Genomic DNA, 15,524 nt, shown 5'->3' on the forward strand with positions numbered 1-15,524 from the left:
TAACAATGTAGAACTAATGCTGCATTCTGAAGTCTGACTTCTACAACAATTATCTGAATTAAAGTCCTGACTTCAACTGCAAACATTATAATTAAGCTCAAACTTGCCTATGATCTGTTACTGACAAAGTTAAGGCTTTTCTTGATAAAGTGTGGCCTGCACTATTAAAATGTAGGATGTTCATCCCAATGGCATTGTAATAAAAATTAAAAAGTTGTAGACAGCCACCTAAACAAAGACTTAGTTTATTGCTTTAATATTAGTAGTGCATTTTGTCTAGGGAACCAAAGAACACATTTATTGGCAGTTTTCTCTTCTAATCAAGAACATCCTGATAAACTGTCTTGAGCGTTCCTGAACATTAGGATTGAGTTAAAGATTTTCAGTGCTGGTCCCAGTTTAATGCTCATTATCTTCACGATGTCCCTCTGTGTCAGCATTAAGAATGCTTCGCCATCAATTTGCTGCACACACACAAAAAATAAATAAATAAAACAATCAGATAACAGGAAAAATGTGTTCTACTATAAATACATTGACGATATTTAATAAACGATTTTGGAATATTTTAAAGGATATTCAGCTTGATTCACGATGCTACGGTAATGTATCTGATCACACACAATGGCAGAGGATGTATTTAATGTTACTTCTGAACTGCAGATACTCGCTATAACTACATAACAATGGCACAAGCTGCTGCCAAATCTTCGGGAACATGAGTGAGTGCAACGTCACACACAACGAGCAACAAAGCATGTGTTTAGCAAAACAATAATGGAGAAAGCAGCAGCATCTGGACACTGGTGCCTGCGTAAATTGTCTCCTTTCACTTATGGCAGACACTTTGTTTTTGAAATATGAATGAGACATGATATTACAAAACTTTGAAAAATTCAGCATTATGTTTAGCCTCCTATGCCAATGCCGATCTGTACAGAGACAGTTGATTCCCACATTCATAGACAGGGTGAGTTGACTGTGAATGAACAAGATTTATACAGATTTTGTTTAAAAATAATAGTACAAAAAATGTCACAGGAGTGGCATTTCAAAAATTTGCTGCTAATTTTTTTCAAGCAGTGCAAGAAATTGTAAGCAATTAAGGCAGTCAAGATAAAGAAATTGTCAAATCCCGAGGTATGCTCCTGCTCACCAAAGGTGCACAGGTCAGATGCAAACAGCTAAAGAATATCCACAGGATAAAACCTATCCCTGAGATGTTTTGTTGTAGGTTTGATTTTTACTGACTGCTAAGGGTTCTAGAAGCAGGAAAAACCCATCTGGAATGCTTATGCAGTTGGCATTTACCTTAATTAAACCTACGCACACATACAACATAACTGTAACCACGTGGAAATGTAATGTTGATAACTAAGAGACTAAATCTGTCTGCATGGCTTCTTCTCTTCTTTTGTTCTCTGTAAATAGGTACGACTAGAGTGAATAAATAATTCTTCAATACAGCTAAATGATCAAAGCTACCAAATCATGAAGTCCTATTTTTTTCTGTGTCACCAAGGTACAGTGACTTCAGCATTTACAGTCAGGGAATCTCTGCAAGTCTGGTTGGTATGAGAAGAGACACTACATGTAAAACAGGTGTATGGGGCTTACCCCTGTTATAGGACAAGGTCAGCCCATTAAAATGTATACTCATTTTAGTTTCATTAATGATGCTATAATATGATTGTTAAAAAGCAAATATAATTGTATTCAGGGCTGGGAAAAATACAGCTTCATAAGCTAAAAATTATTAATGCATCCTAACTGCATTTTTTTAATATGTAATAAGGTAAAAGTACATGTTGCATGAAGTCGAGGCATGTTAGTTACGACAAAAAGGAATTTGTTAGCCTGACTCCTCCAGGCTAGGAATGCGCTGTTACTAGGGAAGGTTAGAAACATCCAAGGTCAGAAAACTTTTAGTTATGTACTTACCATAACTTTAGATGTTTGGGATCCATCTTGCCTACATTCTGTACTGATGGGCTCGGAGCCGATCCCTCGGCTCCGACTCGGCACGCTATGCTATAGAGCGAGGTCTCTTATTGGCTGAGCTATTTCTTATCCCAGGATGCACCACCACTAATCCCCCAGATCTTGTTTGTCCGCATTCATGCACACATGCACAACTTGTTTATATAACATTGTTAGATGTTTCAAGATGAAACAACAGGATTCGGACCTTCTGATATCCTCTGATTTCCAAGGAAGGGGGAAGGAGGGTGGGTTATTGGGAATGTAGGCGAGATGGATCCCAAACATCTAAAGTTATGGTAAGTACATAACTAAAAGATGTTATGTGATCCTATCTCGCCTACATTCTGTACTGATGGGACAGCGTCCCTAGCACCTAAATCCTGGGTGGCTCATTGGAAAACACTCCTGAGCACTGTGGAACCAAATGAAGCTCGTCCTCTAGATGCCACATCCAATTTGTAGTGGGAAATGAAAGTGTGCGGGGAAGACCATGTAGCCGCAGCACAAATGTCACTAATGGCAAGCTTAGAATGAAATGCTATCGAAGTAGCCATAGCCCTTGTAGAATGAGCTTTGACAGAGGTGGTAAGTTAGAATAAGAATAAGCTTGAGTAATACAGTCCCTGATCCATTTGGCAATAGTGACCTTTGTGACAGCTTTGCCCAATTTATTGTCTGCAAAGGATACAAACAACTGATCTGTTTTCCTTGTTTGTTTGGTCCTGTCTAAATAAAAACACAACTGCCTGTGGATATCTAATGTGTGGAATATGAATTCTGCTTTGTTAGAATATTTCGGAAAAAAGACTGGAAGTTCTAATGATTGTTGTAGGCAGAAACTGGAACAAACTTTAGGGACAAAGGAAGGATTAGGCCTGAGAGATACTCTGTCTTTGTGAAAAACCAAGTACGGGGGTTTTACAGACAAAGCTTGAAGCTCTGAAACTCTTCTGGCAGAAGTAATCGCCACCAGAAAAGCAGTCTTCCACGATAGAAATTTTAGATCACATGTAGCTGCCGGTTCGAAGGGGGAGGAAGTTAAGGCACGTAACACCACATCGAGATCCCATGGAGGAGCAGGATGAGAAATCGGAGGTCTTAAAAGCGCAGCACCTTTCAAGAAGGTCTTACACAATCTGTTGCTCATTAAAGGTGGGTTTATAGATTCGTGAAAATTGGAAATCGCTGCCAATTGAACCTTGATGGTAGAGACTGAAGAGCCTTGACTGAAAAGAGAAGTTAAAAATTTTAGTACTTCTGCCACGGGAATAGTGATGGGATCCAGGCCCCGGAGTTGAGCCCAAATAGCAAATCTTTTCCATTTGCTAGAATACAGTTTCTTTGTAGCAGACTTATGGGCCGAAGATAATATGTGTACAACCTCTGGATCCAATGTATGACTTCTGACTATAGTCGGAAGAGGAGGAGCCAAGCCGTCAATTTTAAGGTGTGCAGGGACTGGTGGAATAGTCCCGACTGATGAACCAAAAGGTCCGGGATCTGATCCAGGAACCATGGACCTTCCAGAGCATATTTCCGAAGATAGGGAAACCATACTTGACGAGGCCAGTAAGGAGCAACTAAGATCATTTTGCTCCCCAAGAGAGATGCCTTTTGGACCACCTTGGGAAGGAGAGGAACTGGGGGAAAGGCATAAAGCAAGCCGGTGGGCCAAGGACGGGCTAGTGCGTCCATGGGGCTCTTCCCCGGAGCCGGGGTTAGGGAGAAGAATTTTTTGCACTTCGCATTTAGTGGAGTCGCGAAGAGGTCGCAACACGGAACTCCCCATCTGCTGAAAATCTGACTTGCAACTGTCATGTTCAGAGACCATTCATGAGGAGAGAGGATGGTTCTGCTCAGTCTGTCGGCTATCACATTGGACTTGCCCAGGATATGAGTAGCCACTAGAAAGCGTTTGGTCGAAACTGCCCATTCCCAGACTCTCATGGCCTCTCTGCAAAGAGGATAGGATCTGGTCCCTCCCTGTTTGTTCAGGTACTAGATAACTGACATGTTGTCTGAGTGAATGGCAATTACGTCCTGAGGGAGGTAATCGTGAAGGGCTTGAAGGGACAGAAGCACCGCCCTCATTTCTAGGATGTTGATATGAAGTAGGGTCTCTTCTGGGTGCCATCTGCCTTGGACTGACCTGCCCAGGGAATGCCCCCCCCCGCCCCATCTGGGAGGCGTCCGTGGTCAAAGTGGCCGCAGGAGGAGATGGAACAAAGGGTCGTCCCTGATCCAAATTGGAGGGCACTAGCCACCAGCGACGGTCCCGTTTGCATGTTTCTGTGATCCATATGAGGTGACTGAGAGGGAGTTCCTGAAAGGACCACTGAGCTGAAAGAAGCCACTGGAGAATTCTCATGTGCAACCTTGCCAAGGGGACTAGAAGAACCGTGGCGGACATGGATCCCAATAGCTGCAGGACCATTCTGGCTGGGGCTTTGGACCTGGGAAGTAAGGCTCGAACTTGAGTCTGTATGGTTTGTTATTCTGTCTGTAGGTAGATAGACCCGCATTTGGTTTGAGTCTATCTCTACCCCTATGAATCTTATTCGTTGAGATGGCAGCAACACAGACTTTGGCCAATTGAAGGTGATTCCAAGGGAATTGCCCAGTGATATAGTGGCTTGTAGGCTCCGCAGTAGTAGATGCTTGGAGGTGGCAGTTAGGAGCCAGTCGTCTAGATACGGAAACACCTGGAATCCTAGACTTCTCAGGTGAGCAGTCACGACTGCCAAACACTTGGTGAACACCCTGGGGGCTGTGGTGAGACCAAAGGGCAGCGTGCGGAACTGAAAATGACTGCTTCCTAGGCTGAAGCGCAGATGTCTCCTGGACGCTTGATGTACCATGATATGGTAATAAGCGTCCTTGAGATCTATGGAGCACATCCAAACACCTTTCTCCAGCAATGGGAGAATGGTTTGTAGGGTGACCATTCGGAACTTGGACTTTCTGACTGAACGGTTTAGAATGCTGAGGTCCAAAATGGGCCTCAAGTCCCCGGTCTTTTTTGGCACCAAAAAGAATCTTGAGTAAGTCCCTAATCTGATCTGGTCTGCGGGGACCGGTTGGATGACTCCTTTTTGCAGCAGCTTTGAAACTTCTGAGGCTGCAGTATCCCGTTGAATGGGTGGCGGGTCCGGGATTTTTTTGGACTGAGGTGGGGAGTGAGAGAAAGGGATGGTGTAACCTCCGGCGATAATTTGAAGCACCCATCGGTCCTGAGTGACACCTTCCCAGGCTTTTAGGTGCTTCGAAAAACGACCCCCGACTGGCTCCGGAGCTGCACAGTCGGGCAATCCCTCAGGGACTGTGAAAGGCTGAAGAGCCACGAAAGGACTCGCGGTCTCCAGTGTTGCGAGGGCCTCTGCCGCCTCTGGGACGGCGTCTTCCGGAAGAATTTCCCCCTCCTCTGCCTCTGGAAGGGGGATCCTCCTGCTGAGAGGGGTAAGGCTTCTGAGATCTACGGAACCACATTTTCCCTCCTCTTTAGCCTTGGGATAAGGCCGAAGGGAGTGGAAAATCGTGCCCCTATGGCAGTCAGAGTCTTACCCTCCTGTTCAGCGGGTCAGTGTGTCCTTTACCTTGGGTCCAAACAGGAGGACCCATCAAAGGCGTCGGCAAAGGAAGACTTAAAGGCCTCCTTGAAATGACACAGGCGGAGCCAGGCTTGTCTCCGTGAGCAATGCCTGTACCGCTTACTCGCTCTCGGCCGCATAAGAAATGAGCCTCATGGACGAGTTTGAAATGGACGACAATGTAGCCAGCTGAGAGCCAACCGTCTGGGCCAGCTCCTCAGGCAGGTTACCCAAGAGGGTATCGGAAAGTTCTTTAATCAGATCCCTCTGAAATCTAGTAAAGTGCGTAAGGTAGTTCAAGGACCTTAATGTAAAGGCCACTGAACTTAGGGTGCGCTTTCCGTACCTATCCATGCTCCTAGACTCCTTATTAGAAGGATGGACGGACGTCGAAGCCTCTGCTACATCTTGCTGGGTAGCAGATGCCACCACGAAAGCATCTACAGCCACACCTTTAGTTAGAAACTCTTTTTCAGGGGGTGCCGAGAGGAACTTATTCGGACGAGCAGGCACCGGTTCCACAGAGTCTGGGTGTTCCCACGCCCTTCGACAGATCAAATCCAAGAGCTCGTGGAGGGGCGGAGACACCCAGGAGGCGGAGGGCTGAGCCCCGAAGGCCTTAAGGAACACCGACTCATCAGCAGAAGGGGGATTGGACTGCCAGCCACCTCGTTGTTTAAGGGCTTCCAGGATGTCTGCAAAGGAGACATCATCCGAGGACGACTTAGGGGACCCCTCTGCATCATCAAGATCAGTGTCTGATGTAAGAGACTCATCAGGGGAGTCAACGTGCTTCCTCTTGCACGATCTTTTCCTGGGGGGTTCTTCCGAAGAAGCTTCAGAAGGACCTCCAGGAGGGGGGGAAACCCCAGTGGGGGTAACCTCAGGCCCCGGGGCTCAGCTGTCTAAGGACAGGGGGACTGCCAAAGACCCAGTCTCGGTATGCAGGGAAGGAGCTGGGGAGACCGTGGAGGTAGCCAAAGATGATTTGGCTAATGCACTCCTCACAGCCCTGAAGGCGGGACCACCAGAATCCTGGGAGGGTCCCACCTCCGTGGCCATGACAGTAGACGGCACTCCCGCAGCCGACGCACCGACAGGGAGACTTGGGACCGAAGACATCAATCCCGAGGCATCCCCCCCGGGGCCGACGGAAGAAGTCCACGTACCGAACTCCGACCCAAGAGCCGAAGTTGGAGTAAGGGTCGGGCCCGACCCTAAAACCTCCACCGGTTCCACCAGCACCGGCTCCAATGGTGCCGAGGCTGTTGGAGGAGGAACCATAGTAGGGAGGTGGACCATCGGCTCCGGCGAATGGGCTGGAGCCGAAACTAGCTTTTGGAACACCGGAGACTGGAAGAGTCTTAGGAGCACCCTGTCGATGTCCGAATCAGACATCTTGGATGATCTGGACGATACCAATCGGGTCCGAACCGATTTCTCCATTGGCTCCAAAGGACTAGGGGACCGGCTCCGAATGGATTCTATAATTATCGGCTCCGAGGGAGATCTCAAGGTAATTTCCCTCAGTGCCGACGAGGACTTCAGCTCCGAAGGGGAAGAGTCTGAGCCGGCAACCCTGATCGGCTCCAATATCAGTGGAGCCGATGAAGGTGACCCGCCTCTCGATGCCCCAGTCCTCGGCTCCGAAACCAGAGGGATCGAGACTGGAGGCATCGAGGCAGACCGTTCCGCCCTCGGCTCCGAAGTCCATGGAGCCGATGGAGAAGTCTGCCTAGGTTTTTTGGCAGTCAGTTCCGACTGACTGGTCCGAGCCGACGCTTTCTTCTTTTTTGAAGGCGAGGGAGAGGAAGATAAAGCCTCCTCGAAGGATGGCTTAATTAACCCCTTAAAGATTAATTTGTTTTTCCTCTCCTGGAGGACCCTTGATGAGAAGGCGTGACACACGCTACATGATTCTTGTAGGTGCTTGGCGCCTAAACAACAGACGCACGAGGAGTGGTCGTCCGTTATGGACATCTTATAACCACACCTCGCGCACTTTTTAAACACGGAGGGTCTATGCTCTTTGGACATGACTGATTTAGATAACACACCTGTCTAAAGAGAAACACACCAAAACTTAACAGTTTAAGAACAAAAAATATAAGTTTTTTTTTTTTTTTTTTTATATAACCACAAAACAGTTGTACAAAAAAACACACAGAAAGAGAGAGTCAAGACCCTCTAACTTAAACGGGTACTTGACCCACAAATAAAATGCTAGAATAGCAAATAGCAACAGGGGAAGGCCCCTCTAACTAAAACGGGAAACCTTCCCTTGACGAAAAACACAAATTCCTCAACAGAACTGTTCAATACACACTCGTATCACAACAATAGCTGTTAAAACAGCTTTTGGGTTTAAAGCAAGCAAATTCCTGACAGGAAAAGCCTAAATAAATTAGTACTTAGCCCAGCCAAGTTGAGACCACGTCTAAGCTTGTAAGCGGCAAACGAGATCTGGGGGATTAGTGGTGGTGCATCCTGGGATAAGAAATAGCTCAGCCAATAAGAGGCCTCGCTCTATAGCATAGCGTGCCGAGTCGGAGCCGAGGGATCTGCTCCGAGTCCATCAGTACAGAATGTAGGCGAGATAGGATCACATAACATCAAGACCCCTTGAAAGCAGGTGGATCATGTATAGAAAGGTATTCACGTGAAGTCTGAGGCAAAAATCACGAGGGATGAGGACATTTGTAAAGTTTCTATTAGTCAGAGTACCTTAAACATAATAAAATTGCATGACCAGTTTTGATAAGAAAATGTATAAAAGATATAGTTTGTCTCTCTTCAGAGAGACTGATTTATCAACAGTTATGAAGATTGTCTGCCAGCGCTGAAAGAATAAAATTTCTGTTTGCACATCCAAGTGTTGTTCCTGCCTAAAGGCATAGAAGGTAAATTCTTAATGTTATTTATTTATGACTCTAACAATTTGGTGCTGTGACTCAGATCTGAACTTTGGTACTGCTGCAGGGCAGTTCTGGAATAGGGCTCATCACAGATTTTCTGTGAATTCCACACTGCTTTGTATGGAATAGTCAGAGACTCAGATGTGCAGCTATTCAGCGTGTGCAAACATACTGGCCTTGGCAGGGAAACTGTTTTGTAAGGGGAAAAGGGTTGGTTTGTGTGTTTTTCTCTTTCTCTCTTTTAGACAATTACAGCAAAATGTGGAATAAGTGCATGACTGTGTTTTTGTTAGGTATACAAGTAATAGTGGGAGGACCCCACAGTAAATGAGTATAGTAAAGGTATGTGCACATATAGTAAAGGACAAATTAACACAAGGAGGCACTTTGTGTCGAGGGCGGTACCCTCAGGATTAAAAGGTAAGAAGTGTTTTATTCTGTCAATGTATGAATGAATGAGAGAAAGAAAAGAAAAAGTTAAAGATGAAGTTAAAACAAGTTCATGAGCCCACCGCATGATTGGGATGTAGACTGTAAACTGTTAAAACAAATTAATGAGCCCATATCATGAATGGGACGTAGACTATACAGGTTCATGAGTCCACAGTATGAATGGGACATAGACTATACAACAAGTTCATGAGCCCATAGCATGAATGGGACGTAGACTATACAAAAAGTTTATGAGCCCACAGCATGAATGGGACGTAGACTATACAACAAGTTCATGAGCACATAGCATGAATGGAACGTAGACTATACAACAAGTTCATGAGCCCACCACATGACTGGGACGTAGACTGTAAACTGTTAAAACAAATTCATGAGCCCACAGCATGAATGGGAAGTAGACTATATAACAAGTTCATGATCCCACCACATGATTGAGACGTAGACTGTAAAGTTAAAAAGTACAGTTTTGTACCTACCATAAATGTAGATGTCCGAGAGGTATGCATCTGCAGTCCTAACAAATGGGTTGTCCTGGCCTCAGGCAGCCCTTCGGTCGGCCGGATTCCAAAGTCTGGGTCTGGCCTCGGCTGGTGTCGCACTTCACCCGACGTCATAGCTGCAGTTCTTCGGGTATAAAGGCATCAGCCAACGCCATTTTCCTCAGTGTTTCTTGCCCCAGATGCCAGATGCCCTCTAGGAAGGCTAAATTTGGATAAATGCAAATGTTTCCAAACAACAGAGAGCAAATAGAAATAAACATGTATATACATATATACAAACAAATGCACCATAATAGATTCCCCAGCTAGCTACAAGATGGGCAAATACCCTAGGAGTACCACAGAGGGAAGGAGGGTGGGTAATCCTGACTGCAGATGCATACCTCTCGGACATCTACATTTATGGTAGGTACAAAACTGTACTATGTCCTTCAAGGATGCATCTGCAGTCCTAACAAATGGGTAGAATACCATAGCCAAACTGGGGAGGAGGCCCTAACTAGATTATGGTGTAGTTAAGATCCCTTGCAAAACAGCAGTGGCAAAACCTGCTCGGGATCTGGAGTATAAGGGTAGATTATAATGCTTGGCAAATGTATGCACGGAGCTCCAAGTAGCAGCCTCTAAAATGTCTTTGTAGCCACTCCTCGTAAAAAGCTGTAGTAGTGGCTGTAGCCCTTGTGGAGTGAGGTCTGATATTTTCTGGAGTTGCCTTTCCTGATAAGAATAACAAAATCTAATGCAATTTCCTATCCATTTTGAGATTGTCTGTTTTGAAATTGCTTTTCCTTCCATTCCTGTGGCATATGCTACCAGAAGCTGGTCAGTTTTTCTATTGTTTTGGTTCTGTCCAGGTAGTAGCAATTGCCTATGCACATCCAAGGTATGCAGCAGTCTTTCTCCCTGTTCTGTGGGTTGGGGAAGAATGTAGGTAGGTGGATTGCTTGGTTTAAAGATACCCTGGAGACCACCTTTGGCATAAAGGTAGGATTAGTTCTCATGGACACTCTATCCTGATGGAAGATAAGGAAGGGTTGCACTGCCATTAATGCCTGTAATTCAGAAACCCTTCTTGCTGAAGTGATTGCAAGCAGGAAAGCAGTTTTCCATGATAAGTACTGTAATTCTGCTGTTGCTGCTGGTTCAAAAGGGGGAAGTGTAAACTTTTCTAGCACAAAGTTCAAGTCCCATGTAGGCAATGGTGGCTTCCTTGGTGGCTTTACATTTTTGATTCCTCTCAGAAACCGCCTGAGTAGAGGATGAGAGAAGACTGGAGGATCCATGTTGTATTCTGCTGAAATAGCTGACGCATGAATCTTAATGGAAGAGTAAGACAGGCCATTGTGGAAAAGCTCTGCTAAGTATTCCAGGATGTTAGCTATGTTTACCAGTGCTACATTTTGCCCTTTTGCTGCACTCCAAAAGAGATATCTTTTCCATTTCGCTAAGTAAGTTTTTCTTGTTGAGGGTCTGCGAGCTTCCAAGATAATGTCTTTAACCCTTTGAGATAAATCTGGGTTATTTTGTCTTATGCAATGCTCCAAGCAGCTAGCTGCAGTGTTTTCAGGTTCGGATGCAGGGTTTTGAAGTTGTTCTGTGTTAGCAGTAAAGGAACCAGGGGCAGAGGCCATGCGAGTTCCCGAGACATACTCCTCAGCAGTGGGTACCAGTGCTGCCTCGGCCAGTCTGGAGCTATCAGGATGATCCTTGGGTGGTCTTCTTTGATCTTCAATAGTACCTTGTGCATCAAAGGAAGAGGTGGGAATGCATATGCTGTCAGGTTTTCCCAAATGAAAGATAGGGAGTCCACCTTCCAAGCAAGTGGGTGGTATGTCCTTGTGCAGAATTTTTTCAATTGGTGATTGTATGGAGATGCGAATAAGTCTATTTCTGGTAGTCCCCATTTCCTTGTGATGGATTTGAAGATGTCTGGATGCAGCATCCATTCGTGGGCATCCGTGGTAGTCCTGCTTAAGATGTCTGCTAGTATGTTTTCTTTTCCTGGCACAAATATTGCCTTGAGCTGTATGTTGAGGCTTAGGGCCACATTCCAGAGATCCATTGCCATCCGGTATAGAGGATATGAATGTGTGCCTCCCTGTTTGTTGATATACCACATAACTGTGGTGTTGTCCGTCCTTATCAGCAATTGTCCCTGTTGGAGAAACGGTCTGAATGCCTGAATTGCCAGTTTTACTGCCAGCATCTCTTTTTGGTTTATGTGTAGGTTTTGCTGGTCTTGAGACCATAAGCCTTGTATGCACTTGTCCAGCATGTGTGCCCCCCAACCGAGGTCTGAGGCGTCTGTGGTGATAGTCTGGCTTGGTTGAGGGCTGTGGAAGGGCAGTCCTTTGTTCAATTGACAGGCCTGAGCCCACCATCGGAATTCTTGCTTCAGGCATGGAATTATTGGAATTAGGGTTTCTAGGCTGTGCTTGTGCCGAGACCATAAATTCCTGAGGTACCATTGCAACTTCCTCTTATGCAGTCTGGCATGTGGGATCAGTATTATGCAGGATGCCATGTAACCCAGGGCTTGCAGGACTTTCCTTGCTGTAAGCTGGTTCTGCGTTGTTAATGCCATGAAGTAGAGTGGAAGGTGCTTTTGTTTTTCTGCTGCGAGGGATGCCATTTGATTTGATGTGTCCAGTTCTGCACCCAAGAAGGTTATCCTTTGGGATGGCAACAGCCTTGACTTTTTTATATTGACTGTGTATCCCAAGGCTTGCAGTAGATGAATGACCCTTTTCAAGTCTTTTGTTAATTTGTTTTTGTTGTCCGCTTGTAACAGGCAGTCGTCCAGGTAAGGGTAAATTTGAATTCCCTGAAGCCTGCAATGAGCAATTACTGATGCCAGGCATTTCGTGAATACTCTGGGCGCAGTAGATAAGCCAAAAGGCAATGCTGAGAATTGATAATGCTCTGATCCTGCAAGAAATCTGAGGTATCTTCTGCAATTTGGTCGTATGGGGACGTGCAGGTATGCCTCCTTGAGATCTAGAGTTACCAGCCAAGACTCCTTGCCCAGCATGGGAAGAAGCTGCTGTAGAGTCAGCATTTTGAATTTTGGGACAATGAGGTATGTGTTCAGTGCGGACAGGTCTAGAATAGGTCTCCATTGATTTTCCTTCCTTGGCACCAGGAAAAGTCAGGAGTAAAATCCTTGCCCTTGTTCCATAGATGGTACCTTTTCTATAGCTCTCATCCTTTTTAAGTTGTCTATTTGTTGTAGAGTGTTTGCCATTTGATTTGGAGGTAGGTTTGGCATTCCTCTCTTCCTTGGTAGAGTATGGAAGTGAAACCTGTAACCTTTGTCTATTGTCTGTAAAATCCATTTGTCTGCTGTAATGCAATGCCAGTTTACTGAAAATAAGGATAGCTTTCCGCCTAAGGGTGCTTCTAGTTGTTCCCTGGTTGGCGGCTTCAGAGCCAAGTCACTGTGATTGTCCTGTGGAAGTGGTAGTGGCTGGGTCTGCAGCAATACTTCGCTGGTTGTTAGGCTGCCACTGACGTCCCCTGTAGGCACCTCTGGATTGACCTCTGCCTCTTGTGCGCCTATTCCTGCCTCTCTGTGCTCTGTTGGTGTCTGGAAAGGACCAATTCTTGGAAGGCCAGTTCCTACTAAACCTTGGAGGCTGGACCTGTAAGAAATCCTTGACTGTCTGGACAGATTTTGCTTTCTCTTCCACCTTCTTCAGCACTTGCTGTGCAGGAGAGCCAAACAAACTGTGTTTATCCATGGGAGCATCTAGGAGCTTTGATTTTACATGGTCTGGTCGGGACTGCTCTTTTAACCATGCATGCCTTCTGATCACTGTACCAGTCATAGCTGATCTAAAGGAAGCCTCCAGTGCATCATAGCCACATTTTAAGGAATGGTTACTGACCTGCTGTATGTTATGTACCATTTCCTGAAGAGACTTTCGATCTAAAGGTTCAGGTGAGGATAACTTTTTAGATAACCGATCTAACATAAATTCCTGATACTGAATCATGTGGAATTGACAGTTTAAGGCCCTAGCCGAAAGAGTAGCAGAAGTATAAACTTTTTTACCCCATCTCTCCAAGGCCCTAGATTCCCTTTCAGAGGGGAGTGGGTTTTTGGCAGAGGTAGCTGCTACAGCCTTGGGGCCCTGTGAAATAGTTTCAGGATCTGCAAAAGGAGCCTTATACAAGTGATTATGTGTGTCCGGAACCCTGTAGTATCTGTCGGGCTTAGCAGGGGCCGGAGGGAGTGAATCAGGAGCAGTACAAGCATCATTAAATGCATCATCCACAACTGTAAGTACTGGAGGAATGGCTAAAGGCCTATGCTGTGGCAAATGCAAAAAAGTCCTAAGCCTTTTCCTAGAGTCTGAGAAATCCTGACCCTGCCATTGAAATTGTTCCCTCATAGCATGCAAGGTTTCCCCAAAAGAAAATTCCTCAGGAGGAGAGGCAGAAGGAATGGAGTCTTCTGCATCAGAGTCCTCATATGGAGAATAAGGGCCCTCAGGAGGGTTTGTATTTTCTGATTCATCTGAGGAGTAATCAGTAGAAACTGGCTCAGGGGGTTCTGCTCTAGGCCTCTTCTCTGGAGGGGGTTGAGAGGCCCTATCAGGGTGAGACTGGGATCCCCTGATCAAAGAAATGAGATCCTCTGCTAGACTAAGCATTTGAGTACTAGAGCTAGGCCTGTGAGATGGGCTTTAGTAGGCACGGCCTTGGAAGATTTAGCTGCTTTAGCCCTGGCAAAGGCCTTAATTGACATGGATGCAGGGGGCCTAGCAGCTCCACGTGCAGGAGTAGATACATCTAGGGGAATAGTATCTGATAAATCCTGAGAAACTGGAAGAGCAGGAGGAATTTCAGTAGCAGTTTCAGCCATGCAGGGAGAGGCCTCGGTAGTAGGAGGCATGCTGTTGGCCGAAGGAAGAACCGCAGAGTCGGTTTCAGCCGAAACCGAGACACTCGCGGTTGGCTTAACCGCGGTTTCGGCCGAAACCACGGACCGCGAGTGTCGGTCATTTTCCTTACGCTTTTTAGCTAAATGTGAAGTCGGAGTCTCCGACGGCATGATATAAGCAAAAGCGGAGCCGAAAAACTCCACTGCAAACTCCGACCGACGTCTAAGCATTCGTCGGTTGAAGGAAGCACAGGCTAAACAAGCTGCTACGTCGTGGTCTGGGCCTAAACAAGGTAGGCAGTAAGAGTGGAAGTCTTTATGAGGTATTTGTTTCCCACAAGTTAAACAGTTATTCACTTTTTCTGACATCGGCTGAGGCAAGAAAGAGTCCCCAACGGGGTACTTAGCTTTTTAGAAGTCTTCGGTAGTAGTAATCTCTGGATCTGACCGACTGGCACTTGCGAACAGCTTCTGCTTCGGGCGCCACGCGGCAAGAAAGACTGAGGAAAATGGCGTCGGCTGATGCCTTTATACCCGAAGAACTGCAGCTATGACGTCGGGTGAAGTGCGACACCAGCCGAGGCCAGACCCAGACTTTGGAATCCGGCCGACCGAAGGGCTGCCTGAGGCCAGGACAACCCATTTGTTAGGACTGGAGATGCATCCTTGAAGGACATCAAGTTCATGAGCCCACTGCATGATTGGGACATAGACTGTAAAGTTAAAACAAGTTCATGAGCCCACCGCATGATTGAGACATAGACTGTAAAGTTAAAACAGATTCATGAGCCCATAGCATGATTGGGACATACACTATATACTGTTAAAAAAATTCATGAACCCACCGCATGATTGGGACGTAGACTGTAAAGTTAAAACAAATTCATGAGCCCACATCATGAATGGGATGTAGACTATATACTGTTAAAAACAAATTCATGAGCCTACCACATGATAGGACATAGTGGTATGCGTTGTTAAAATAAATTCATGAGCCCAAAGCATGCTGGGACTTAGTGTGACTGTGTGGAAGTACCCTTAGAGGGACCAAAAGAGTGGTCAGTTGTGGACACAGTACCTATCTGCCCCGTTATCCCGACTGCAATGCTGGAGCTGTAACTTTTGAGCTTGCGCTGGGATGAAAGCAAGGGGGTGCTGTGGGAAAAAGCTGATCAAAACCTCTCCTCTGTTGCTGCACATG

The 15,524-nt window shown here is 45.9% G+C and overlaps 1 protein-coding gene across 3 annotated transcripts in view; it reads right to left on the minus strand.

Moving 5' to 3' along the window:
- Positions 1–229: 229 nt before the first annotated feature.
- L3MBTL4 (L3MBTL histone methyl-lysine binding protein 4) overlaps positions 230–15,524 on the minus strand; it is a 2,903,854-nt gene continuing 2,888,559 nt past the window's right edge. For all 3 annotated transcript variants that reach the window (XM_044066510.1, XM_044066511.1, XM_044066512.1), the window contains one exon: positions 230–464. In XM_044066510.1, the coding sequence (XP_043922445.1) occupies positions 321–464 (144 nt within the window). In that variant the 3' untranslated portion in view covers positions 230–320. The remainder of the gene's footprint in view (positions 465–15,524) is intronic.

The sequence above is a fragment of the Protopterus annectens genome, chromosome 3.part1, assembly GCF_019279795.1.
Source record: "Protopterus annectens isolate FY-2018-M chromosome 3.part1, PAN1.0, whole genome shotgun sequence".
In the NCBI taxonomy this organism is placed as follows: domain Eukaryota; kingdom Metazoa; phylum Chordata; order Ceratodontiformes; family Protopteridae; genus Protopterus; species Protopterus annectens.